The sequence below is a fragment of the Cherax quadricarinatus genome, unplaced genomic scaffold, assembly GCF_038502225.1.
Source record: "Cherax quadricarinatus isolate ZL_2023a unplaced genomic scaffold, ASM3850222v1 Contig7, whole genome shotgun sequence".
Lineage (NCBI taxonomy): Eukaryota > Metazoa > Arthropoda > Malacostraca > Decapoda > Parastacidae > Cherax > Cherax quadricarinatus.
This window is the reverse complement of record NW_027195033.1, coordinates 62,008-89,665: the sequence shown is the minus strand read 5'-3', so window position 1 is coordinate 89,665 and position 27,658 is coordinate 62,008. Positions and strand designations below refer to the sequence as shown.

Genomic DNA, 27,658 nt, shown 5'->3' with positions numbered 1-27,658 from the left:
ACAGTAGTGCCCTGGTATACAGCAGTACCCTGCTATACAGTAGTATCCTGGTATACAGTAGTACCCTGGTATATAGTAGTACCCTGGTATATAGTAGTGCCCTGGCATACAGTAGTACCCTGGTATATAGTAGTACCCTGGTATATAGTAGTACCCTGGTATATAGTAGTACCTTGGTATACAATAGTACCCTGGTATACAGTAGTACCTTGGTATACAATAGTACCCTGGTATACAGTAGTACCCTGGCATACAGTAGTACCCTGGTATACAGCAGTACCCTGCTATACAGTAGTACCCTGGCATACAGTAGTGCCCTGGTATACAGCAGTACCCTGCTATACAGTAGTACCCTGGTATACAGTAGTACCCTGGTATACAGTAGTACCCTGGTATATAGTAGTGCCCTAGTATATAGTAGTGCCCTGGCATACAGTAGTACCCTGGCATACAGTAGTACCCTGGTATACAGTAGTACCCTGGTATCCTCTAGGGATACCTTCCAAGACGTACCATGGATGCCCAAAACCATGGACAGTAGCGAAATCTATATAGAAGTCGTTTTCATTTACATATATGAAGACTGTGTCTAGACTGTATCAGGACTGTATCTCGACTGTCGTACATGCATGATAAACAATACTGACAAGATGAAGATTTAGACACATGTACAACATCTGGGTATCTTGATTTTAGACATTTTGCCATCCAGTGGCTTTATCAGTACAGCTTCTAGGACTGTAGAACCATATACAAAAGATGAGATAATTAGTCCCTCGGCCTTGGTGTTGGCGTGGAGACCACCGTAGATTCTGGAGCAGAGGCAACGAGGCTGGCGCTTATATACTAATCATCAGGTGGAAAGGGGATGGGTAGCAGATGAGGGCATAGTCACTGGTAGGCGGGATTCCCCAGTGGAAGTAGGTCCTACCCAAAGAGATGGGTAAGTTGTAGTAGCTGTGAAGAAGGTCTTGTAGATGTCCTCTGAACCAAGATTCCATTATGTTGCAGTGTCTGACAAGTTGTGCAAGAACGGTATACAATACCGACAAGATGAAGATTAGTATATGAGCGCCAGTCTCCTCGTCTCTGCTCCAGAATCTCTACAACTACGGTGGTCTTCACACCAACACCAAGACTGAGGGACTGTTTACCTCATCTTTTGTATACAGTTCTTCTGTCTTCAAATTATGTCCTAGAATCTGTATTGATAAAGCCACTGGATGGTGAAACATCTACAATAATGATACCCAGATGTTGTATGTGTGTCTAAATCTGTATCAAGACTGTATCAAGACTGTATCAAGACTGCATCAAGACTGTATCAGGACAGTATCAAGACTGTACCAAGACTGTATCAACCTACGATAAAGTCTAATTGATAAATTACGCACAATAAGTGGAGAATTATCACTTGTCCAGTGCTGGGCAGCACTTGACGGCTTCTCTCAGCCTCAAAACAACTCCCACCATCACTACCGTTGTCCTCTGATGCCGTTATTAAGCAAAGTTGAGGCTTATTTTTTGGCCGCGGTGAACCACGGAAACCGAATCCGCGGATATGGAGGTTCTACTGTACTAGTGGAACTTTTTAAAAGAACTGACTGTATATAGTGGAACTGTATAAGAGAAGTGTCTGTATATAGTGGAACTGTATAAGAGAACTGACTGGCTCTGGTGGCCTGGTGGTTAACGCTCTCGCTTCACACGGCGAGGGCCTGGGTTCGATTCCCAGCCAGAGTAGAAACATTGGACGTGTTTCTTTCCACCTGTTGTCTATGTTTCCCATCAGTAAAATGGGTACCTGGGTGTTAGTCGACTGGTGTGGGTCGCATCCTGGGACACTGATCTAAGGAGGCCTGGTCACAGACCGGGCCGCGGGGGCGTTGACCCCCGGAACTCTCTCCAGGTATATAGTGGAACTGCATAAGAGAAGTGACTGTATATAGTGGAACTTTTTAAAAGAACTGACTGTATATAGTGGAACTGCATAAGAGAAGTGTCTGTATATAGTGGAACTTTTTAAAAGAATGACTGTATATAGTGGAACTGCATAAGAGAAGTGACTGTATATAGTGGAACTTTTTAAAAGAACTGACTGTATATAGTGGAACTGCATAAGAGAAGTGTCTGTATATAGTGGAACTTTTTAAAAGAATGACTGTATATAGTGGAACTGCATAAGAGAAGTGACTGTATATAGTGGAACTTTTTAAAAGGACTGACTGTACATAGAAGAACTATATAAGAGAAGTGACTGTACATGAGAAACGTCTCATCTCACGGGACAATGAGATACAACAATGAATTTATCATCAAAATTGAAGACGAACTACAAGCATGTACAAACATGTACAAACATGTGCAAACATGTGCAAACATGTACAAACATGTGCAAAATAAAACAAATGTAAATATTTTGAAATTATTGATACAACGAAAAATACAAGCAGAATACAGTAAGGTTAACAAATACAGTAAGCTTAACAAATACAGTAAGCTTAACAAATACAGTAAGCTTAACAAATACAATAAGCTTAAATACAGTAAGCTTAACAAATACAGTTAGCTTAACAAATACAATAAGCTTAAATACAGTAAGCTTAACAAATACAATAACCTTAACAAATACAGTAAGCTTAACAAATACAGTAAGCTAACAAATACTTGAAGCTTAACAAATACAGTAAGCTTAACAAATAACAATAAGCTTAACAAATACAATAAGCTTAACAAATATAGTAAGCTTAACAAATATAGTAAGCTTAACAAATGCAGTAAGCTTAACAAATACAGTAAGCTTAATAAATGCAGTAAGCTTAACAAATACAGTAAGCTTAACAAATGCAGTAAGCTTAACAGACACAATGCAGTAAGCTTAACAAGGTATACAGTGGCGTCTCTTATAAAGCTCCGCTATACGACCATTTCCGCAAATGCGATTAACAATGTTCGCCGGAAATTGAACAACACGAGCCACGAGGCCTTCCTGTCCGCTATTCAATTTCGGACGGACTTTTTCAGTCTCATTAACCAAAAATACGGCCTTACGTAGAGCTTTTGAAGAGAGCTCACTGTGTTATATTAACAAAAACAGCTTAAATGTTAACAACAGTTGAAAACTACGAACTAAAGCCTAAAACTGATAACAAGTCACTAAAATAACAGTGATAACAAGTCATAACTAAAATAACAGTGATAACAACAGTCATAACCCTACAATAACAGTAATAACAACAGTCATAACTAACAGTAACAACAGTCATAACCCTACAATAACAGTAATAACAACAGTCATAACTAACAGTAACAACAGTCATAACCCTACAATAACAGTAATAACAACAGTCATAACTAACAGTAATAACAGTCATAACCCTACAATAACAGTAATAACAGTCATAACTAACAGTAATAACAGACATAACTAACAGTAATAACAGACATAACTAACAGTAATAACAGACATAACTAACAGTAATAACAGACATAACTAACAGTGATAACAGACATAACTAAGAGTGATTACAGACAGCTAACAGTGATAACAGACATAAAAGTGATAACAGACATAACTAACAGTGATAACAGACATAACTAACAGTGATAACAGACATAACTATAATAACAGTAATAACAAGACATAACCCTACAATAACAGTAATAACAACAGACATAACCCTACAATAACAGTAATAACAACAGACATAACCCTACAATGATAGAAGCCATAACCCTCAAATAAGTGACAACAGCCACAGCCGTACACTATGTAGTTGAAACAGCTGAATGGGCAGTTTCTGGTGCTCAAGTGACAGTACGGAAGACGTACCAGCGAAATAGCAAAGAATTTGGTTGACTGGAACAATTAAATTGATCTTAAAGTGGGGAAAATTGCCAGTGCATAAACTGCGCTGAGACTGCTCAGTTCGCACCAGCGTAATTTCGCAAGTTTTCCATCAAATTTTGTGTTTTGGTGTCGCTACCTTTGCAAAAAGATTCTTTACCAATTTCGTATGAATTTTTTTTTCCTTGGGGGGTGGGGGGTGATAATTTTTGGACTCCAAGACTAAGTTTTAGATCAGGAGTCCGGACCCTGGATGGGTTAAGTTTTTGATGCACTTACACAATTGCGTCTACAAATAACTGCTCTATATAGAGTCGCTTTATGAGACAAGTGACTGTATACAAGTGTATACAGTCATACAGGCGGTCCTGTATACAGGTGGTCCTCAACTTACCATGGTTTGACTTATGATGGTTCGACTTTACGATGGTACAGAAGCAGTTACTTTGGAGATGAAACTCAAGATAATTACCCAACATGAAGGTAACAAGTCCCTAACTTGTATTCATTTACTGACTTTTCAATACTGGTATTTAGTTAGTTACAGTCAATATTTGTTTATTCACTTATTCAGTTACAGTAGTTATTTACCGACTCATTTATTTAGCATGTCGTATTCATATTCGACTTAAGATATTTTCAATTTGCGATATATTCAACTTACAATAAGTTCGTCAGAACACAACCCTATCGTAAGTTGACAACCACCTGTATAGTGCGTTACTGGATAAATCTACTGTATCATATTCCAACAACTGTACCACGGTCCACTACCAGGGTACAACTGCACCACAGATGTGTTTATGAAAGAATGAGCGAGAAAAAGTTGGAGATGCGACGAATCAGGTTGGGCTTTTGTGTTGTGGTTGTCGGAGGAGAACTTTCATCTGGGACAGAAACAAGACAGACGCATCACACACTCTGACCTCTGAGGTTCTATATATGCAGAAGAAATTATTTTTATCTGTACTGTACTTACCTGTCATCTATGTTCTATAGTAGCTTAGTCTATTAGTGAATATGGTCTATAATAGCCAGGTCTATTAGTCAGCTATGATCTATAATAGCCTGGTGCAACTGTTAAGTCTATTCAATAATGTAGTCTATCAGTTGCTGTAATTTTTCACAGCTTGGTCTATTAGTCAGTTCAGGTATCTTATTAATCAATCAACAGTCTTCTAGCAAGAACATTACAATGTCACCAACAAACTGGACACTACAAGCAACAAGGGAAAAGTTGTCACAACTCACCCAGGCTGAATTTCCAGAGTTTGTTAGGTCCGATCTCCACCACATAGATGTCATAGCCGTCAGCAGATACAGCGATGTCATGAGGGTTACTGAAGCCCTGAAATATACAGCAATGTCATTAATGAAACCCCTGGAGCATACAGTGATGCCATTACTGAAATCCTGGAGCATACAGTGATGTCATTACTGAAACCCTGGAGCATACAGTGATGCCATTACTGAAACCCTGGAGCATACAGTGATGTCATTACAGTTACTACAACTGTGATTATTTTTTTAACAACTCAGTCGTTTACCAACAAGGTACGGTGACCCAAAAAACACGAAACCCTCTCATCATCATTCACTCCATTACTGTCTTGCTAGTTAAAATACTGTAACATCAACACCACTCCTTCAGAGTGCAGGCACTGTACTTCCCATCTCCAGGATTCAAGTCTGGCCTGCCAACTTCCATGAATCCCTTCATAAATGTTACCTTGCTCACACTCCAACAGCACATCAAGTCCTAAAAAAACCATCTGTCTCCATTCAATCCTATCTAACACATTCATGTATGCTTGCTGGAAGACTTAGATTTAGATTTAGATTTTGTCACCGAAGTGGCTAGTTTATTGTGCACCCCATATCCATCCTGTGGACGGTAGCGTGAGAGCATATGGATACACAATAGGCCTAGGAACTAGGCCCCAAAAGGGTTAACAGGTGCACATATGAGTTTATATCTACAGATCTATAGTTCACTTATCTGTTACAAGCAAATTTAGGAAATTTGCTTAGTATATCTGGTATCTTATTTTCATTAATAAGATATCTTGACATGTCACATAGGTTATTATACTGTCTGTCTCTGTATTCCTCAATAAGTGGACAATTAAGCACATAGTGTTCAAGACAGTGACCATATGTCTGATCACATAATTTACATTTAGTTTGATCATCATCTGTGTGTCTCCCAAACTGCCAGAAGTACTTGTAACCAAGCCTAAGTCTGGCCACTACAACATCTGCCAGTACTTGTAACCAAGCCTAAGTCTGGCCACTACAACATCAGTCAGTACTTGTAACCAAGCTTAAGCCTGGTCACTACAACATCAGTCAGTACTTGTAACCAAGCCTAAGCCTGGCCACTACAACATCAGTCAGTGTTCACATTGCAAGTTGCTCCATAAACATACTTATCTACGTTCATGTTATCATAGTGGGTTATAGATCTACTCAGGCTTCTAACTGCATTCCTATAACAATCATTTTCATTATTTACTTCTCTCCTAATATTATTCCTAATGCTAGACACAGTTATACCAAAGTTATATTCTACATTCTCCTTCTGGATACTCTTCTTGGCTAACATATCAACTTTATCATGAAGGAGTAATCCAATGTGTGATGGGATCCATAGCAATTGTACATTAATTCCTTTGTCCCTAATTTTTGAGTATCTATACCTGGCTTCTCCAATGAGCATGTTGTTGGAGTCATTATATGAGTCAAGAGCCTTCAATGATGACATAGAATCAGTAATGATGATAGAGTCAAGCTCAGTGTCATAGGTTAGCTTTAGCGCCATTAGGATTGCAAACAATTCAGTTTGCAGTGTAGACGCCCAGTTGCTAATTCTCATGCCTAACTCAACAAATTTATTATCGTTCTTAACTATGGAGGTGGCAAGAAGACTCCTGTTTTGATCTGCTGGAAGTCCAAGCCCCTCACACACAAAACCTTTACCCCCTCCCTGCAACCTTTCCTAGGCTGACCCTTACTCTGCTTTCCCTTCACTACAGATTTATACATTCTCGAAGTCATTCTATTTTGTTCCATCCTCTCTACATGTCCGAACCACCTCAACAACCCTTCCTCAGCACCACCTCAACAACCCTCTCCTCAGCACCACCTCAACAACTCTCTCCTCAGTACCACCTCAACAACCCTTCCTTAGCATCACCTCCACAACCACTTCTCAGCACCACCTCAACAACCCCTTCTCAGCACCACCTCAACAACCCCTTCTCAGCACCACCTCAATAACCCCTCCTCAGCCCTCTGGACAATACATTTAGTAATCTCATGCCTCCTCCTAATCTCCAAATTACAGATTCTCCACATTATGTTCACACAACACACTGCCCTCAGACATGACATCTACACTGCCTCCAGCCTCCTCCTCCACTGCCTCCAGCCTTCTCCTCCACTGCCTCCAGCCTTCTCCTCCACTGCCTCCAGCCTTCTCCTCCACTGCCTCCAGCCTTCTCCTCCACTGCCTCCAGCCTTCTCCTCCACTGCCTCCAGCCTTCTCCTCCACTGCCTCCAGCCTTCTCCTTGTTGCAACATTCACCACCCATGTTTCACACCCATATAAGAGTGCTGGTATAACTAAACTCTCACACATTCCCTTCTGCTTCCATGGATAAAGTTTATTGTCTCCACAGACTCCTCAGTGCACCACTCATCTTTTTCCCCCACGTCAATTCTGTGATTCACCTCATCTTTGGTAGACCCATCTGCTGACATGTCTCTATTAACATTACTAAATCATACAGTAATTTAATTTAGCGCAAAATTAATTAATGCTAGTTCCCCCCAAACTCTTCAAATCATATAAAAAAAAAAAAAATATGCATGCGAATAGTGCGACTATCTCCCAGGATGTGTTATTGGCACTAATTGTAGGCTTGGCTGAATATGGCAGTTTAAAATGTATGAAATTGAGCCTTATCATACCTGGTTGTTAGGGCTAAACGAGCCTTATCTTACCTGCTTGTTAGGGCTAAATGAGCCTAGGAGTTTCGCTGAATTATAATCCACCTCGAAGACGGAAATTTGGTGACTTCCAAACATTTGGGGTCCGTTGACGGCGAATAATCTCCCACCTGCAAATATAATTCAATTATTGTATAATTCTATAATTATATCAATTCAAACAATGTATTTTTTAAACAATTATAATAATTACTCATAAAAAACATTAATGGAAAGTGAGCAGTGGAGTGAAGGATGGTGAATTCATTTTTTTCTTTGGGATACTATCATCAGGTTGACAAAAAAATTTCTCCAAGGAAGCGCTAAGCCCGTAGGGCCACACACAGGCTGGGGAATGGCTTCCATGTGGCCCTATGGAACAATTATCAATCTATTAAGAATGGCCTCCATGTGGCCCTATGGAACAATTATCAATCTATTAAGAATGGCCTCCATGTGGCCCTATGGAACAATTATCAAACTATTAAGAATGGCCTCCATGTGGCCCTATGGAACAATTATCAATCTATTAAGAATGGCCTCCATGTGGCCCTATGGAACAATTATCAATCTATTAAGAATGGCCTCCATGTGGCCCTATGGAACAATTATCAATCTATTAAGAATGGCCTCCATGTGGCCCTATGGAACAATTATCAATCTATGAAGAATGGCCTCCATGTGGCCCTATGGAACAGTTATCAATCTATTAAGAATGGCCTCCATGTGGCCCTATGGAACAATTATCAATCTATTAAGAATGGCCTCCATGTGGCCCTATGGAACAATTATTAATCTATGAAGAATGGCCTCCATGTGGCCCTATGGAACAATTATCAATCTATTAAGAATGGCCTCCATGTGGCCCTATGGAACAATTATCAATCTATTAAGAATGGCCTCCATGTGGCCCTATGGAACAATTATTAATCTATGAAGAATGGCCTCCATGTGGCCCTATGGAACAATTATCAATCTATTAAGAATGGCCTCCATGTGGCCCTCTGGAACAATTATCAATCTATTAAAAATGGCCTCCATGTGGCCCTATGGAACAATTATCAATCTATGAAGAATGGCCTCCATGTGGCCCTATGGAACAATTATCAATCTATGAAGAATGGCCTCCATGTGGCCCTATGGAACAATTATCAATCTATGAAGAATGGCCTCCATGTGGCCCTATGGAACAATTATCAATCTATGAAGAATGGCCTCCATGTGGCCCTATGGAACAATTATCAATCCATGAAGAATGGCCTCCATGTGGCCCTATGGAACAATTATCAATCTATGAAGAATGGCCTCCATGTGGCCCTATGGAACAATTATCAATCTATGAAGAATGGCCTCCATGTGGCCCTATGGAACAATTATCAATCTATGAAGAATGGCCTCTATGTGGCCCTATGGAACAATTATCAATCTATGAAGAATGGCCTCCATGTGGCCCTATGGAACAATTATCAATCTATGAAGAATGGCCTCCATGTGGCCCTATGGAACAATTATCAATCTATGAAGAATGGCCTCCATGTGGCCCTATGGAACAATTATCAATCTATGAAGAATGGCCTCCATGTGGCCCTATGGAACAATTATCAATCTATGAAGAATGGCCTCCATGTGGCCCTATGGAACAATTATCAATCTATGAAGAATGGCCTCCATGTGGCCCTATGGAACAATTATCAATCTATGAAGAATGGCCTCTATGTGGCCCTATGGAACAATTATCAATCTATGAAGAATGGCCTCCATGTGGTCCTATGGAACAATTATCAATCTATGAAGAATGGCCTCCATGTGGCCCTATGGAACAATTATCAATCTATGAAGAATGGCCTCCATGTGGCTCTATGGAACAATTATCAATCTATGAAGAATGGCCTCCATGTGGCCCTATGGAACAATTATCAATCTATGAAGAATAAAAAAGTACAATAAAATAACTGGAACAATACGTAAATAACCGACATTTTGATCCAACTTGTACCATTAATGGTGTGACCAGTTAGTGGTCCAAGTTGGAGTAAAACGTCATCTCCCATGCACGGGTTGTTTGCACATGTGTGTACCTCGTTAATAAGGCGCTTTGGTTTAGAGCGCTTCGATAATACTGTGCTTAACAATTGAATTCAGATTTATTTAACCCTTTGACTGTCACAACCCCAAATCCTGAGGTGTCTTCTAGTGTCGAGAAATTTTTGAAAAAAAAAAAAGAAGAAAAAATTATTTTTTCTTATGAAATGATAGAGAATCTTTTCCCGATGGTAATGACACCAAAAGAACAAAATTTGATGGAAGACTTATGGAATTACTTTGTGAAGTTAGAGACCTCGGCGATATTTACAAATTGGCGATTTCGCGCATTTTGAGCACTATTTTCAGCTAATTCCATTGTTCCAGTCGACCAAACTCATAGCTATTTCTATAGAACTCCATTTGTTCTATCAATTAGGCACAAGAAACTGCCCATTTACCAATTTCAACTACCCAATAACGTGGTCAGAAATTTGCAATTTGGCCAATTTCATGCAAATTAAAAAATATGACAATTTCAAAATAAGGTCCAGAATGAACAATGCAGACATTCCTGGCTCTAAAATAACATTTTCTTTGTTTATCAGTCACATCTCCAGGCCCCTCTGATATTACTCTTGCTTTCTATTTTGAATTTTTATTCAAACAAAAAATAGATTTACTATTATGCAGACTACTGCAATACTGTAATAATTGTATAAATAACATCAACCCATTCATGACTGCATATTAGAATGGCTAGTTGGACATTTATTGGACAATGACATCATTTGTTTACTTTTGAACATTGGCAAAAATCAAACATTTCCCCTACTTTGAGCTCCATTTCCAGGTTCTTTTTATACTAAAATCAATCAAAATCACCTCTATTTCTATAATATGTTTTCCATTCTATCAAATGAGTCCAAGAAAACGAGAATACAACCATAAATACTATATGAAAATACACCACAAATTCAGCGTTTTAATCCAAAAACACAGTCAGTTTTTTTTTCTCATTATGCACTGCGTGCTGCAGGATTTGTTTTATATGGTGCACACTGACCACAGACCCATTCGCTCACATGTGGGCCTACCAGCTTTCTCCTGTTCGATTTAAAGCAGCGAGAATTTTTGAGTGTATATACGTCAAACACGGTGGTTCGTAAGACGTATATATATACGACCAAAACAGTCATAAGGTTAAAATTTTAATATTTACTAAATGCTGGGCTGTATATAGAAAATACAAAATACTGTAATATTTACCAAACGCCGGAGTGTATGCAGCTGAAAACAAACGGCTGCCCCAGTCGTCGTACTGGAACAGCCTGACAAACTTTCCGCTGGCCGCGGCGAAGCACTGGACTCGTCCATTCTCACGGTCAGCCACACACACCTCCTTGTCGTTGTCAGCCAGCGTCAGTGCGTGAGGGATACTGAAGGTCCCTGGCGTCGCCGTACCCAGTCTTAAACCTGTGTTAAATTATTATTATAATTACTGTTACTACTACTTCAATGTACATAAAAGAGCCAAAAATCTGGAACTTCCGCCTGAAAACTCAAGAACCGCAGATTCAACCAAGATTTTTTCAAAACTACCGTTAAAGATCGTCTTATCCCCCTAACACACCCCATCTTCAGCTAACCAAATGAAAACCACTTAGTTCTCTTTTTTTGTATCACGAAAACATCCAAAACAATATAGTCTGACTCTTGTTATCTGTGATTCCCCCCTAATTTACACTTACACTCACCCAAATAACTGTGAACATAAAATTCCTAATGAAGTTCTTCGAAACTCAAGGTACCACTGCAACACTTTTGTAAGTGCATTTTTGTGGGTTTGAAACAGGCTAATCTAACTTATATTATTCCTTATGGGAACAAATGTGTTCAATAATGGCACTCGAACAGCCTTCTGGAACGAATTAAGTTCATAACTCAAGGTGCCACTGTATAGCTATTGTCAGCTATTGTCTAATAGATCTTAAGTTAGTCCTAAGTTTGCCTGAAATATTCTCCCAATATAGCAGCTTTCATAGAAACAGTGTATAGCAATAACAAATTTCTTTTAGCATAATATATTTACAAAGAAGTGTAAAAATTTGGTGAACCTGACCCCATCATAGTTCAAGGACCACCTGACCCCATCATAGTTCAAGGACCACCTGACCCCATCATAGTTCAAGGACCACCTGACCCCATCATAGTTCAAGGACCACCTGACCCCATCACAGTTCAAGGACCACCTGACCCCATCATAGTTCAAGGAGCACCTGTATTTGTACCCCCTCCTGGGGTCCTCTTCAGATTTAAATGAAAAACATATATTTAATGGCATATAAAATGCACCATCATATAAGACGCACCATCATATAGAGCTCACCCTGAATACGCCATGAAATATAACCCTCATAAGATAAGATTTTGTTCGGATTTTTAACCCCGGAGGGTTAGCCACCCAGGATAACCCAAGAAAGCCAGTGCGTCATCGAGGACTGTAACTTATTTCCATTGGGGTCCTTAATCTTGTCCCCCAGGATGCGACCCACACCAGTCGACTAACACCCAGGTACCTATTTGCTGCTAGGTGAACAGGACAACAGGTGTAAGGAAATGTGTCGAAATGTTTTCACCAGCCGGGAATCGAACCCGGGCCCTCCGTGTGTGAAGCGGGAGCTTTAGCCACGCTTCACACATGGTTTTTAGGACTTGACGTGCTGTTGGAGTGTGAGCAAAGTAACATTCATGAAGAGATTCAGAGAAACCGGCAGGCCGGACTTGAGTCCTGGAGATGGGAAGTACAGTGGACCCCCGGTTAACGAACTTTTTTCATTTCAGTAGTATGTTCAGGTGCCAGTACTGACCGAATTTTTTCCCATAAGGAATATTGTGAAGTAGATTAGTCCATTTCAGACCCCCAAACATACACGTACAAACGCACTTACATAAATACACTTACATAATTGGTCGCATTTGGAGGTGATCGTTAAGCGGGGGTCCACTGTATATCTGACACACCCACACACACGACACACAAGCACACATATATATACACCTGACACACATAGACATAGACATACACATATATAAACCTGACACACACACAGGATGTGGGAGATGATGGAAGGAACTTCGCAGGCCACCAGGCCCCCATTTATTATTTGTTTTAAATTGTCCTTTTTCGTTAAACAGAATTATTCGTAGATCTCAAGTTTGACCCCCTAACCTTGACCCCAATCTTGATCTTCACTGTGAAGGACTCGGGCAATTCCGAGGGTCAGATTCTGAATAAAAAGTGTCTTGTATGGTGCAAAATACATTTTTTCAAGGTGATGACATACCTCCTAGACCGCTGCCACTGGACTTTCCAAACTGGAACAGAAGTTTCCCGTCAGCAGAAAATTTGAGTACTCGAGAGTTGCAGTAGCCGTCGGAGATGAAGAATTCTCCGCTCTGCAAGACAGCAACCCCGGTTGGCTTGCAGAAGTGAGTGTTGTCGCTTCCGGATTCGAATCTGAAAAATAAAAATCATGAATAGATTAGTCTATGTTTTTAAGGACGTGTCTGAAGACTACAGTAGGCCTACTGACCTATACTTAGCCTATATAGCTCATTCATAACTGATCTGTGACGCATTGCCTGCCGAGGTGGGCTGAACTGAAAAAAAGAAGAAACACTGGAACTGTTATTCATTCAGTCACTGTCTCGCCATGACCCTCAGAGGTGCAACACTCCTGCATGTCGTCTAGAGTACAGGCACTGTGCGTCCCACCTCCAGGACTCAAGTCCTGCTAACTAGTTTCTCAAAATACAGAAACTAAATCCCTCCCTTTCTTTCTTTCTAAAAAATACTGTTCACTAACTTTGTTCCAAGTGTTCAGAGAGGTTGTACTTGTACACTAACCTTGTTCCAAGTGTTAGGAGAGGTTGTCCATGACCATAACCAGCCGGGAACTTAAACACCTGGTGCAATCCAACGTCCGTTACCCATATATTGTCTTCCTTGTCCAGGGTTAATCCGTGCGGCATGAAGAAACTGTCGATTAAGGCAGAATTAACAGCAGACATCATAAGCCTCGTGCTTATAGTAATTCCTCAGCCTACGAACACGTTAGGAATTTTCCATATAGTGTATAATAATAATATACGCAATATGTAAGATTCTCAATGTGTTCTTAAGTTGAAGCCATAAGCCCATGATTATGCAGAGCATTTCGGGCAAGCCTAAGCCTAATGTAAGCCAACAATACTGATCATCACAGCTATAAGGTTCAATCCCCGCTAGTTCCATGGGTTTTTTGTAATTGTGCCATTACGATTTTGTGAGTCATTGACAGGAAATCTAAAAAAAAAAACTGATAAGATGTAAGTTATAAGGAATTCACCAAAACATCAGAACCGAGCGGAAGTGTTAACGGAACTTGACAAATTGATAACACAGTAGATGAGACTTACAATAATTACCCAGCATGACAGCAGCAAGACCCTAACTTGTATTCATTTATTGACTTTTCAATACTGCTATGTTTACGTTTTTATTAACACACTGGCTGTTTCCCACCAAGGCAGGGTGACCCAAAAAAAGAGGAAACCCTTTCATCATCACTCACTCCACCACTGTCTTGCCAGAGGTGTGCCTACACTGCAGTTATAAAACTGTAACTTATCAACACCTGTTCTTCGCTGTTTATTTACTCAGTGCGAGTAATTATTTACTCAATTATTTAGTGTATGGGGTTGCAAACCCCAATACAGTAAGTGAAAATCGCTGGCGGGTGAAGAAGTGTGTTTTTTCATTACGGAATGCTTCTAAAACGCTGATGTGTTTACACTATCATATATTAAGTGCTCAATACAGCTAGGCCTAAAAAACAGATAAAAAGATGAAGTAAATACACAGTACATATAATACTCTCCATGGGGAAGTGGAACAGAATTCTTCCTCCGTAAGCCATGCGTGTCGTAAGAGGCGACTAAAATGCCAGGAGCAAGGCGCTAGTAACCCCTTCTCCCTTATAAATTACTAAATTTAAAAGAGAAACTTTCGTTTTTCTTTTTGAGCCACCCCGCCTTGGTGGGATATGGCCGGTGTGTTGAAAGAAGAATATATAATACAGTGGACCCCCGCATAACGATCACCTCCGAATGCGACCAATTATGTAAGTGTATTTATGTAAGTGCGTTTGTACGTGTATGTTTGGGGGTCTGAAATGGACTAATCTACTTCACAATATTCCTTATGGGAACAAATTCGGTCAGTACTGGCACCTGAACATACTTCTGGAGTGAAAAAATATCGTTAACCGGGGGTCCACTGTACTTAAAATATGGTGGTGGTTGCCCTTTCCATATGCAATGTTAGAGCGAAAAATGGCAAAAAAAAAAAAAAAAAAAAAAAAAAAAAAAAAACCAGTAAAAACACAATGAGAATGTGGAACAGAGAAAATAGACAATGTACAGGTCTCCCTCAACATTAGCGTTTTCAACTTTCGCGGGATTCACACATTCGCGAATTCCTAACCGCCAAATTCCCAGCCACCAAATCATATTTAAGTTTACCGCCAGGAGTCCCTACTACCCTCCCTCCGACCCCCACAACTGGCAGCCAGCCCTCCCTCCGACCCCCACAACTGGCAGCCAGCCCTCCCTCCGACCCCCACAACTGGCAGCCAGCCCTCCCTCCGACCCCCACAACTGGCAGCCAGCCCTCCCTCCGACCCCCACAACTGGCAGCCAGCCCTCCCTCCGACCCCCACAACTGGCAGCCAGCCCTCCCTCCGACCCCCACAACTGGCAGCCAGCCCTCCCTCCGACCCCCACAACTGGCAGCCAGCCCTCCCTCCGACCCCCACAACTGGCAGCCAGCCCTCCCTCCGACCCCCACAACTGGCAGCCAGCCCTCCCTCTGACCCCCCCCACTGGCAGCCAGCCCTCCCTCCGACCCCCACAACTGGCAGCCAGCCCTCCCTCCGACCCCCACAACTGGCAGCCAGCCCTCCCTCCGACCCCCACAACTGGCAGCCAGCCCTCCCTCCGACCCCCACAACTGGCAGCCAGCCCTCCCTCCGACCCCCACAACTGGCAGCCAGCCCTCCCTCCGACCCCCACAACTGGCAGCCAGCCCTCCCTCCACTGTGTGGTGAGTGTTTTGTTTGTTTATTATTTGCTATTAAACTACAGTATAAATAATGTAAACCCATCCATGACTGCATATTGGAATGGCTATTCGGACAGGTATTGGACGGTGACATCATGTGTTTACTCTTGAACACAGCAAAGAATCAAACATTTGTGCTACTGCTAATAATAATAATAATACGATATAATTGAAGAAGGAAATTGTACAAAAATACGAGGGTTGAAGCAGTGGTGGAGGAAGTGGTTGACGCAGCGTCAATGTGACTTTGTTTATGCTGGAGTGAACATTAGTCTCCGTGCTCTTCCAAACATTTAACAATAATTTATTGTGTTTGGTGCTTGTAGATTGAGTGTGACTGGAGTGGTTGAGGCAGTGGTAGAGGCAGTGGTAGAGGCAGTGGTAGAGGCAGTGATAGAGGCAGTGGTAGAGGAAGTGGTAGAGGCAGTGGCAGAGGCAGTGATAGAGGCAGTGGGTGAGGCAGTGGTAGAGGCAGAGGCAGTGGTAGAGGCAGTGGCAGAGGCAGTGGTAGAGGCAGTGGCAGAGGCAGTGGTAGAGGCAGTGGCAGAGGCAGTGATAGAGGCAGTGGGTGAGGCAGTGGTAGAGGCAGTGGTAGAGGCAGTGGTAGATGCAGTGGTAGAGGCAGTGGTAGAGGCAGTGGTAGAGGCAGTGGTAGAGGCAGTGGTAGAGGCAGTGGTAGAGGCAGTGATAGAGGCAGTGGTAGAGGCAGTTATAGAGGCAGTGGTAGAGGCAGTGGTAGAGGCAGTGGTAGAGGCAGTGATAGAGGCAGTGGTAGAGGCAGTGATAGAGGCAGTGGTAGAGGCAGTGGTAGAGGCAGTGGTAGAGGCAGTGGTAGAGGCAGTTATAGAGGCAGTGGTAGAGGCAGTGGTAGAGGCAGTGGTAGAGGCAGTGGTAGAGGCAGTGATAGAGGCAGTGGTAGAGGCAGTGATAGAGGCAGTGGTAGAGGCAGTGATAGAGGCAGTGGTAGAGGCAGTGGTAGAGGCAGTGGTAGAGGCAGTTATAGAGGCAGTGGTAGAGGCAGTGGTAGAGGCAGTGATAGAGGCAGTGGTAGAGGCAGTGGTAGAGGCAGTGATAGAGGCAGTGATAGAGGCAGTGATAGAGGCAGTGGTAGAGGCAGTGGTAGAGGCAGTGGTAGTGGTAGTGGTAGAGGCAGTGGTAGAGGCAGTGATAGAGGCAGTGGTAGAGGCAGTGGTAGAGGCAGTTATAGAGGCAGTGGTAGAGGCAGTGGTAGAGGCAGTGGTAGAGGCAGTGATAGAGGCAGTGGTAGAGGCAGTGATAGAGGCAGTGGTAGAGGCAGTGATAGAGGCAGTGGTAGAGGCAGTGGTAGAGGCAGTGGTAGAGGCAGTGATAGAGGCAGTGGTAGAGGCAGTGGTAGAGGCAGTGATAGAGGAAGTGGTAGAGGCAGTGGGTGAGGCCTCTACCACTGCCTCTACCACTGCTTCTATCACTGCCTCTACCACTGCCTCTATCACTGCCTCTACCACTGCTTCTACCACTGCCTCTACCACTGCCTCTACCACTGCCTCTACCACTGCCTCTACCACTGCCTCTACCACTGCCTCACCCACTGCCTCTACCACTGCCTCACCCACTGCCTCTACCACTGCCTCAATCACTGCCTCTACCACTGCCTCTACCACTGCCTCTACCACTGCCTCTACCACTGCCTCACCCACTGCCTCACCCACTGCCTCACCCACTGCCTCTATCACTGCCTCTACCACTGTCTCTGCCACTGCCTCTATCACTGCCTCTACCACTGCCTCTACCACTGCCTCTACCACTGCCTCACCCACTGCCTCTGCCACTGCCTCTACCACTGCCTCTATCACTGCCTCTATCACTGCCTCTACCACTGCCTCTGCCACTGCCTCTACCACTGCCTCTACCACTGCCTCTACCACTGCCTCTACCACTGCCTCACCCACTGCCTCTACCACTGCCTCTACCACTGCCTCTACCACTGCCTCACCCACTGTCTCTACCACTGCCTCTACCACTGTCTCACCCACTGCCTGTACCACTGCCTCTACCACTGCCTCTACCACTGCCTCTACCACTGCCTCTACCACTGCCTCTACCACTGCCTCTATCACTGCCTCTACCACTGCCTCTACCACTGCCTCTATCACTGCCTCTACCACTGCCTCTACCACTGCCTCTACCACTGCCTCTACCACTGCCTCTACCACTGCCTCTACCACTGCCTCTACCACTGCCTCTATCACTGCCTCTGCCACTGCCTCTGCCACTGCCTCTACCACTGCCTCTACCACTGCCTCTATCACTGCCTCTACCACTGCCTCTGCCACTGCCTCTACCACTGCCTCTACCACTGTTTCTATCACTGCCTCTACCACTGCCTCTACCACTGCCTCTACCACTGCCTCTACCACTGCCTCTACCACTGCCTCTATCACTGCCTCTGCCACTGCCTCTACCACTGCCTCACCCACTGCCTCTATCACTGCCTCTATCACTGCCTCTACCACTGCCTCTGCCACTGCCTCTACCACTGCCTCTACCACTGCCTCTATCACTGCCTCTACCACTGCCTCTACCACTGCCTCTACCACTGCATCTACCACTGCCTCTACCACTGCCTCTACCACTGCCTCACCCACTGCCTCTATCACTGCCTCTGCCACTGCCTCTACCACTGCCTCTGCCACTGCCTCTACCACTGCCTCTGCCACTGCCTCTACCACTGCCTCTGCCTCTACCACTGCCTCACCCACTGCCTCTATCACTGCCTCTGCCACTGCCTCTACCACTTCCTCTACCACTGCCTCTATCACTGCCTCTACCACTGCCTCTACCACTGCCTCTACCACTGCCTCAACCACTCCAGTCACACTCAATCTACAAGCACCAAACACAATAAATTATTGTTAAATGTTTGGAAGAGCACGGAGACTAATGTTCACTCCAGCATAAACAAAGTCACATTGACGCTGCGTCAACCACTTCCTCCACCACTGCTTCAACCCTCGTATTTTTGTACAATTTCCTTCTTCAATTATATCGTATTATTATTATTATTAGCAGTAGCACAAATGTTTGATTCTTTGCTGTGTTCAAGAGTAAACACATGATGTCACCGTCCAATACCTGTCCGAATAGCCATTCCAATATGCAGTCATGGATGGGTTTACATTATTTATACTGTAGTTTAATAGCAAATAATAAACAAACAAAACACTCACCACACAGTGGAGGGAGGGCTGGCTGCCAGTTGTGGGGGTCGGAGGGAGGGCTGGCTGCCAGTTGTGGGGGTCGGAGGGAGGGCTGGCTGCCAGTTGTGGGGGTCGGAGGGAGGGCTGGCTGCCAGTTGTGGGGGTCGGAGGGAGGGCTGGCTGCCAGTTGTGGGGGTCGGAGGGAGGGTAGTAGGGACTGGCAGTGGTTGAGGCAGTGGTATTTAAGAACATACATGTTATTAAGGCATAACATATGTATTTAGTACAATTTACGACGTTTTCATGTATTTTTATGATTGTTCATGGTTCAACAAGTTAAGGAAGCAGTATTGTATTACATTTCCCTACAATATATTGGGGTACCAAACATTCACGATTTTTCAACATTCGCGAGGCTCTTGATGCCCTAACCCTCGTGAATGTTGAGGGAGACGTGTACACGTGGGGCTTCGTGTACAAGGTTAGTGGCTATATATGTTATGTTACTATACATTTTGTTTACACACTTGCGATAACAGGTATGTTTTGTTATTTTTACTTACACTGAGGTCACACATGCATGTACAAGCATATACAGTGGACCCCCGCTTTATGATCACCTCCCAATGCAACCAATTATGTAAGTGCGTTTGTACGTGTATGTTTGGGGGTCTGAAATGGACTAATCTAATTCACAATATTCCTTATGGGAACAAATTCGTTCAGTACTGGCACCTGGACATACTTCTGGAATGAAATAATATCGTAAACCGGGGTCCACTCTATATATACACACTCCTCGGGGTTTTCTTCTTTTTCTTACTAGTTCTTGTTCTTGTTTATTTCCTCTTATCTCCATGGGGAAGTGGAACAGAATTCTTCCTCTGTAAGCTATGCTTGTAACCCCTTCTCCTGTATACATTACTAAATTTAAAAAGAAAAATGGTCGGTTCATAAAAAAAAAAAAAAAATATTGCCATACATATTATGTTGACATACATGTGTTATATTGCCATAAAAGAGGAATGTAATATTTAGTGCAGACTCACAAGTTATCTCCCCACTTGTGTAGGATGCTGCCAGCATCCTTGCTGAGGAGCAGCAGTGTATGTTGGGTGATGGGGTTGACCTTGTCCCTCAGGTTGTTGCCTATGAAGGTGGAGCCGTCCCAGGAGCGTTCCCCCCGGTGGAAGACCAGCACATCGCCGTGTGTGTCGATACCCACCGCCACCACCTGGCCGTACCTCACCTCCTTCTGGCCCCAGTTTCGTATCAAGCGATACGCTGGAATTGAGGAGAGCCAATGAGGTTAATATTTTGTATTCAACAATAGACTGGAATTAACAAAGGGTTATATAGTTAACATTTGATATATGTACAGTAAGTCCTTGACTTACATGTTGAGAATTTACTGTATCGTGTACATCATTATTATTCACAATATAGTTCCCCAACGTGTTTAAGTTGAGAATTTCTTGTACCAAATTTAGAAAAAATCGCACTGTACAAAAGAGTGATCAGGCTTGTACCTGACTGCTTCGGCGGCTTGTTGTCTTTCGGAGCTTGGCTCAAGACAGGCTCTAGGGTGTCATGATTCATCTGGCGACCCTGAGGAACCTGCGGCGACTGCGGCAAGTTGCTGCTGCCATCGTCGTAGGTGCTGAAAGTGGCCGGCTTCACCTGGTATCTGTTATCTAGAAAAAGAAGAACTGGTGAAATAACGACTGGAAGACAATGAAATTTTCTTGAAACAATATGTGGCTCTGTACAGAGCTTCATAAAGCTCTGTGCACAGCATTATATAAAGCTGTACCAACAAGATGAAAAAATAAACACATGCAGAACAACCACTGGGAAAAATTAGTGAAATTCCAAGTGCTTTCATGATTTATCACATTATCAAGGAACAGTTCCTTGATAATGTGATAGATCACATTATCAAGGAACAGTTCCTTGATAATGTGATAGATCACAAAAGCGCTTAGAATTTCACTAATTTTTCACAGTGGTTGTTCTGCATGTGTTTTCACAGTGGTTGTCCTGCATGTGTTTTCACAGTGGTTGTCCTGCATGTGTTTTCATAGTGGTTGTCCTGCATATTGTGATATCACCTGTTTACTGTGATCTTATTACATCGATTAGACACTTGTCACATCCAGTGACAATGCCATCGTCTGCTGCGCGTCCCTCGTCTGATGCCAGTATGTAAGCGCCAATCTTCCTGCCAGTGCCTCGGATTCTTCAAGACTACGGTGTTCTTCACCAACTCCAAGACTGAGGGACTGATTACCTCATCTTTTGTATGTAGTTCTAAAGTCTTCACATTATGTCCTTGTATTGATAAAGCCACTGGATGGCAAAACGTCTACAAATAAAGATACCCAGATGTTGCATGTGTGCCTAATTCTTATTGGTGTTACTTACCGCATGTGTACAACAGTTTCCCGATTACAACCTCCCCCATTACAGTGTCCCTCATTACAGCCTCCCCCATTACAGTCCCCCCATTACATTACAAGAATTTCATATTACGTGACATCAAATTTCTCTGGGTAATTCAGTACAGTTAATAAAATTTATGGCGGTATTTTATTGCAAACATCTATGTAAAGTTGTGCAGTCAGGAATGCAATCAACATGACACTCGAGAGTGCTTAATATAGCATGCAAACACCTAGGATGAGCCAAAAAAAACACCTATGATTTAGTACAACAAACACCTAGGATGAGCCAAAAAAAACACCTATGATTTAGTACAACAAACACCTAAGATGAGCCAAAAAAAAACCTATGATTTAGTACAATAAACACCTAGGATGAACCAAAAAACACCTATGATTTAGTACAATAAACACCTAGGATGAACCAAAAAACACCTATGATTTAGTACAATAAACACCTAGGATGAACCAAAAAAAACACCTATGATTTAGTACAATAAACACCTAGGATGAACCAAAAAAAAACACCTATGATTTAGTACAATAAACACCTAGGATGAACCAAAAAAAAACACCTATGATTTAGTACAATAAACACCTAGGATGAACCAAAAAAAAAACCTATGATTTAGTACAATAAACACCTAGGATGAGCCAAAAAAAAACACCTATGATTTAGTACAATAAACACTTAAGATAGACCAAATTAAACACCTAGTGTAACTAGTCAATGATGCAAATGAAAATGACCCAAACATTGTCATAAGTTTGAGTCTCTCGTGTGAATGTTATTCGTGTGTTGTTCCAGCCACAGTATTGCAACTTTATTCTACATACAAACATAAAAAAAAAGAATCTATGTAAAAGATAAAGAATCTATATAACACAAAATGATAGTTGTCACAGTTGCTCTTTGCTGATGACACTGTGCTTTTGGCAGATTCTGAAATTACAGAGGTTGGTGGATGAATTTGGTAGGGGATGTGAAAGATGGAAATTAAAAGTGAATATAAGAAAGAGTAAGGTTATGAGGATAACAAAAAGATTAGGTGACAAAAGTTTGGATATTTGAATCTATTCAGATATTTAGGAGTGGACGTGTCAGCGGATGGGTCTATGAAAGATGAGGTGAATCACAGAATTGATGAGGGGAAAAAGGTGATTGATGCAGTGAGGAGTCTGTGGAGACAAAGAACTTTGTCCGTGGAAGCGAAGAGGGGAATGTATGAGAGTATAGTTGTACCAACACTCTTGTATGGGTGTGAAGCATGGGTGATGAATGTTGCAATGAGGAGAAGGCTGGAGGCAGTGGAGATGTCATGTCTGAGAGCAATGTGTGGTGTGAATATAATGCAGAGAATTCGTAGTTTGGAAATTAGGAGGAGGTGCGGGATTACCATAACTATTATCCAGAGGGCTGAGGAGAGATTGTTGAGATGGTTCAGACATGTTGAGAGGATGGAAGAAAATACAAGTACCATCTGACTTATGACCAAGCTTGGTTCTGACCAACCGGTCGTAAATCAAAATGGACACAAGTGGAACCTTAGAAAATTGCTGACATACTGGGTAGGGCATAAAGTCAAACCTTTGCTATATAAAGTGCCTACGTAGTCTCATATGTTACTGTTTACTAAATATTTTACTAATGTATATGCTGCCAGACGTATGATCATAAGTATGAGTGGTCATATGTTGAGCAGGTCATAAGTATGAGTGGTCATATGTCGAGCAGGTCGTAAGTTAGATGGTACTTGTAGAATGACTTCGAGAGTGTATAAATCTTTAGTGGATGGATGGCGGGGTAGAGGTCAGCCTAGGAAAGGTTCAAGGTTTTGTGTGCGAGGGGCTTGGACTTCCAGTAAGCATGCGTGAGTGTGTTAGATAGGAGCGAATGGAGACAAATGATTTTTAGAACCTCACATGCTGTTGAAGTGTAAACAAAGTAACATTTATGAAGGGGTTCAGGGAAACCAGCATTTTAAAGGAGGGATCTGGGATATTGACAGTTTGGAGGGATATGTTATATATCTTTATACATGTATATGCTTCTAAACTGTTGTATCTGAGCACCTCTGCAAAAACAGTGATTATGTGTGAGTGAGGTGAAAGTGTTGAATGATGATGAAAGTATTTTCTTTTTGGGGATTTTCTTTCTTTTTGGGTCACCCTGCCTCGGTGGGTCACCCTGCCTCGGTGGGTCACCCTGCCTCGGTGGGAGATGGCCGACTCGTTGGAAAAAAAAATATTATACACAATACAGAAGTTTCTCAACCTGTTCGTAAGTCGAGGAGTTGCTGTGCCTGTTTTTTTTGTGTTTTACGTATGGCGACAGTGGAGCATGCACTACACTACGTACGTACAGAAAATGTGCGAGAAATAAACAAAATTCTAAAAAATTTAGCAAACGAAAAAGGGGTCATTAATGTAAAGGCTCGAAAACATGCCATAAAAAAAGGCCAACATCAATAAACTGAATGCAAAAAAGACAAGAGTTATTTATCACATTATTAGTGGTGTATAATACACACTGGTTGATGTATAAGACGTGTGCAACACTTTTGTTGCATACACGTCTTATTCATCAACTGCCTGCATAGTCAACCATCAATACGATGATAATCTTCGTTCAGCCTAAACTACCATGCACATCAACGACTAAGCTCAACAAACAGCCACACAGAAGGCAAATGGAAGCCAAATGGAACTAAACAGAAACCAAAAGGAAACTAAACCAAAAACAAATGGAAAGCAAACGGATACCAAACGGGAGCCAGATACCAAACAGAAGTCAAACAGAGACCAAATGGAAGCCAAGTGGAACCAAACAAAAACCATATGGATACCAAATAGAAACCATAAGGTAACCAAACAGAAGCCAAATACAAGCCTCGACTAGCCCCCCTTAACCCCCCACACCTCTGTAACCTCCGAAGTCGCCAATAACCTGCGAACCCCAGCCATCGTCTGCTGTGCCCACCTGCTGACGGAAGCTGTAGTCTGCGTCATCGTAGTTCGTGTAGCCATAACCTGCCAGGGGAGCCGTTTGTGCCAGAAAAAACGTAAACATCGGAGATTACCGAAATGATGCATTGAGTGTTTTAACCTATTTTTTGAGGGGTTATTTTGAATTATTATTAAACTAATATTATAATTATTATTACTATTACAATTATAATACTTATAATAATTATACATGTATTATAATAATTATACACTAATAATAGTAATCATAATATATATTTGTTATTATAATGATTATAATTATATTTTATTTATATTTTTATTATAATTTATATTATTATTACTATTATTATCTTAAATGTCATGTCCCGCCAAGTCAGGGTGACACAAAGAAAAAACATTCACCATTATTCACTCTGCAGCTGCGTCACCAGACACACATGGGATCCAGACAACAAGATACGGAGACAAGACATGTACTGTATATGATTGGGACAAGACGTGTACTGTACCTGGCTGAGACAAGATGCGTACTGTACCTGGCTGGGACAAGATGTGTACTGTACCTGGCTGGGACAAGATGTGTACTGTACCTGGCTGGGACAAGATTTGTACTGTACCTGGCTGGGACAAGATGTGTACTGTACCTGGCTGGGACAAGATGCGTACTGTACCTGGCTGGGACAAGATGTGTACTGTACCTGGCTGGGACAAGATTTGTGCTGTACCTGGCTGGGACAAGATTTGTACTGTACCTAGCTGGGACAAGATGTGTACTGTACCTAGCTGGGACAAGATTTGTACTGTACCTGGCTGGGACAAGATGCGTACTGTACCTGGCTGGGACAAGATGCGTACTGTACCTGGCTGGGACAAGACGTGTACTGTACCTGGCTGAGACAAGATGCGTACTGTACCTGGCTGGGACAAGATGTGTACTGTACCTGGCTGGGACAAGATGCATACTGTACCTGGCTGGGACAAGATGTGTACTGTACCTGGCTGGGACAAGATGTGTACTGTACCTGGCTGGGACAAGATGTGTACTGTACCTGGCTGGGACAAGATGTGTACTGTACCTGGCTGGGACAAGATGCATACTGTACCTGGCTGGGACAAGATGTGTACTGTACCTGGCTGGGACAAGATGCATACTGTACCTGGCTGGGACAAGATGTGTACTGTACCTGGCTGGGACAAGATGTGTACTGTACCTGGCTGGGACAAGATGTGTACTGTACCTGGCTGGGACAAGATGTGTACTGTACCTGGCTGGGACAAGATGTGTACTGTACCTGGCTGGGACAAGATGCATACTGTACCTGGCTGGGACAAGATGTGTACTGTACCTGGCTGGGGCAAGATGCGTACTGTACCTGGCTGGGACAAGATGTGTACTGTACCTGGCTGGGACAAGATGTGTACTGTACCTGGCTGGGACAAGACAAATACTGTACCTGACAGATAAGATGTGTACTGTACCTGGCTGGGACAAGATTTGTACTGTACCTGGCTGGGACAAGATGCATACTGTACCTGGCTGGGACAAGATGCGTACTGTACCTGGCTGGGACAAGATGTGTACTGTACCTGGCTGGGACAAGATGCATACTGTACCTGGCTGGGACAAGATGTGTACTGTACCTGGCTGGGACAAGACAAATACTGTACCTGACAGACAAGAGGTGTACTGTACCTGGCTGGAACAAGATGTGTACTGTACCTGGCTGGGACAAGATGTGTACTGTACCTGGCTGGGACAAGATGCATACTGTACCTGGCTGGGACAAGATGTGTACTGTACCTGGCTGGGACAAGATGCATACTGTACCTGGCTGGGACAAGATGTGTACTGTACCTGGCTGGGACAAGATGTGTACTGTACCTGGCTGGGACAAGATGTGTACTGTACCTGGCTGGGACAAGACAAATACTGTACCTTACAGACAAGAGGTGTACTGTACCTGGCTGGGACAAGATGTGTACTGTACCTGGCTGGGACAAGATGTGTACTGTACCTGGCTGGGACAAGATGTGTACTGTACCTGGCTGGGACAAGATGCATACTGTACCTGGCTGGGACAAGACAAATACTGTACCTGACAGACAAGATGTGTACTGTACCTGGCTGGGACAAGATGCATACTGTACCTGGCTGGGACAAGACAAATACTGTACCTGACAGACAAGATGTGTACTGTACCTGGCTGGAACAAGATGTGTACTGTACCTGGCTGGGACAAGATGTGTACTGTACCTGGCTGGGACAAGATGTGTACTGTACCTGGCTGGGACAGGATGTGTACTGTACCTGGCTGGGACAAGATGCGTACTGTACCTGGCTGGGACAAGATGTGTACTGTACCTGGCTGGGACAAGATGTGTACTGTACCTGGCTGGGACAAGATGCGTACTGTACCTGGCTGGGACAAGATGTGTACTGTACCTGGCTGGGACAAGATGTGTACTGTACCTGGATGGGACAAGATGCGTACTGTACCTGGCTGGGACAAGATGTGTACTGTACCTGGCTGGGACAAGATGTGTACTGTACCTGGCTGGGACAAGATGTGTACTGTACCTGGCTGGGACAAGATGTGTACTGTACCTGGCTGGGACAAGATGTGTACTGTACCTGGCTGGGACAAGATGTGTACTGTACCTGGCTGGGACAAGATGTGTACTGTACCTGGCTGGGACAAGATGTGTACTGTACCTGGCTGGGACAAGACAAATACTGTACCTGGCTGGGACAAGACAAATACTGTACCTGGCTGGGGGTCCTTGCGCGAGTGACCTTTCTTCTCTAACTCAACGGAACTGTCTTCTACAGCATTGTAGGTGTAGGCTGTCTCCTGGAAAATACAATGCTTGTATTCTACTAGGTGTATTGTTATGCAGTGCTGTAAAATAGATTGGTTGGTTAATGGGGTTTAAAGTCTATCTACTACACCAGGGTCATTAAGACTGGTTGGTTGGTTAATGGGGTTTAAAGTCTATCTACTACACCAGGGTCATTAAGACTGGTTGGTTGGTTAATGAGGTTTAAAGTCTA

The 27,658-nt window shown here is 43.0% G+C and overlaps 1 protein-coding gene across 6 annotated transcripts in view; it reads right to left on the bottom strand.

The window, feature by feature from the left end:
* The window catches only part of LOC128700964 (peptidyl-glycine alpha-amidating monooxygenase B), a 111,816-nt gene that overhangs the window by 32,940 nt on the left and 51,218 nt on the right, over positions 1 to 27,658 (bottom strand). For 4 of the 6 annotated variants that reach the window (XR_011391001.1, XR_011391002.1, XM_070079717.1 and 1 more), the window contains exons 9-17: positions 27,374 to 27,458; positions 24,559 to 24,669; positions 20,728 to 20,892; positions 20,248 to 20,482; positions 13,770 to 13,901; positions 13,207 to 13,379; positions 11,129 to 11,335; positions 7,853 to 7,968; positions 5,099 to 5,195 (exon numbers count right to left, since the gene is read on the bottom strand). Coding sequence is in view for 4 of the 6 variants with exons in the window: in XM_070079717.1 (XP_069935818.1) it covers positions 5,099 to 5,195; positions 7,853 to 7,968; positions 11,129 to 11,335; positions 13,207 to 13,379; positions 13,770 to 13,901; positions 20,248 to 20,482; positions 20,728 to 20,892; positions 24,559 to 24,669; positions 27,374 to 27,458 (1,321 nt within the window). In the remaining 2 variants the exon portion in view is untranslated. Of the gene's footprint in view, positions 1 to 138; positions 4,735 to 5,098; positions 5,196 to 7,852; positions 7,969 to 11,128; positions 11,336 to 13,206; positions 13,380 to 13,769; positions 13,902 to 20,247; positions 20,483 to 20,727; positions 20,893 to 24,558; positions 24,670 to 27,373; positions 27,459 to 27,658 lie in introns of those variants that run through there. The other 2 variants (XM_053794476.2, XM_070079719.1) reach the window with 2 other exon arrangements.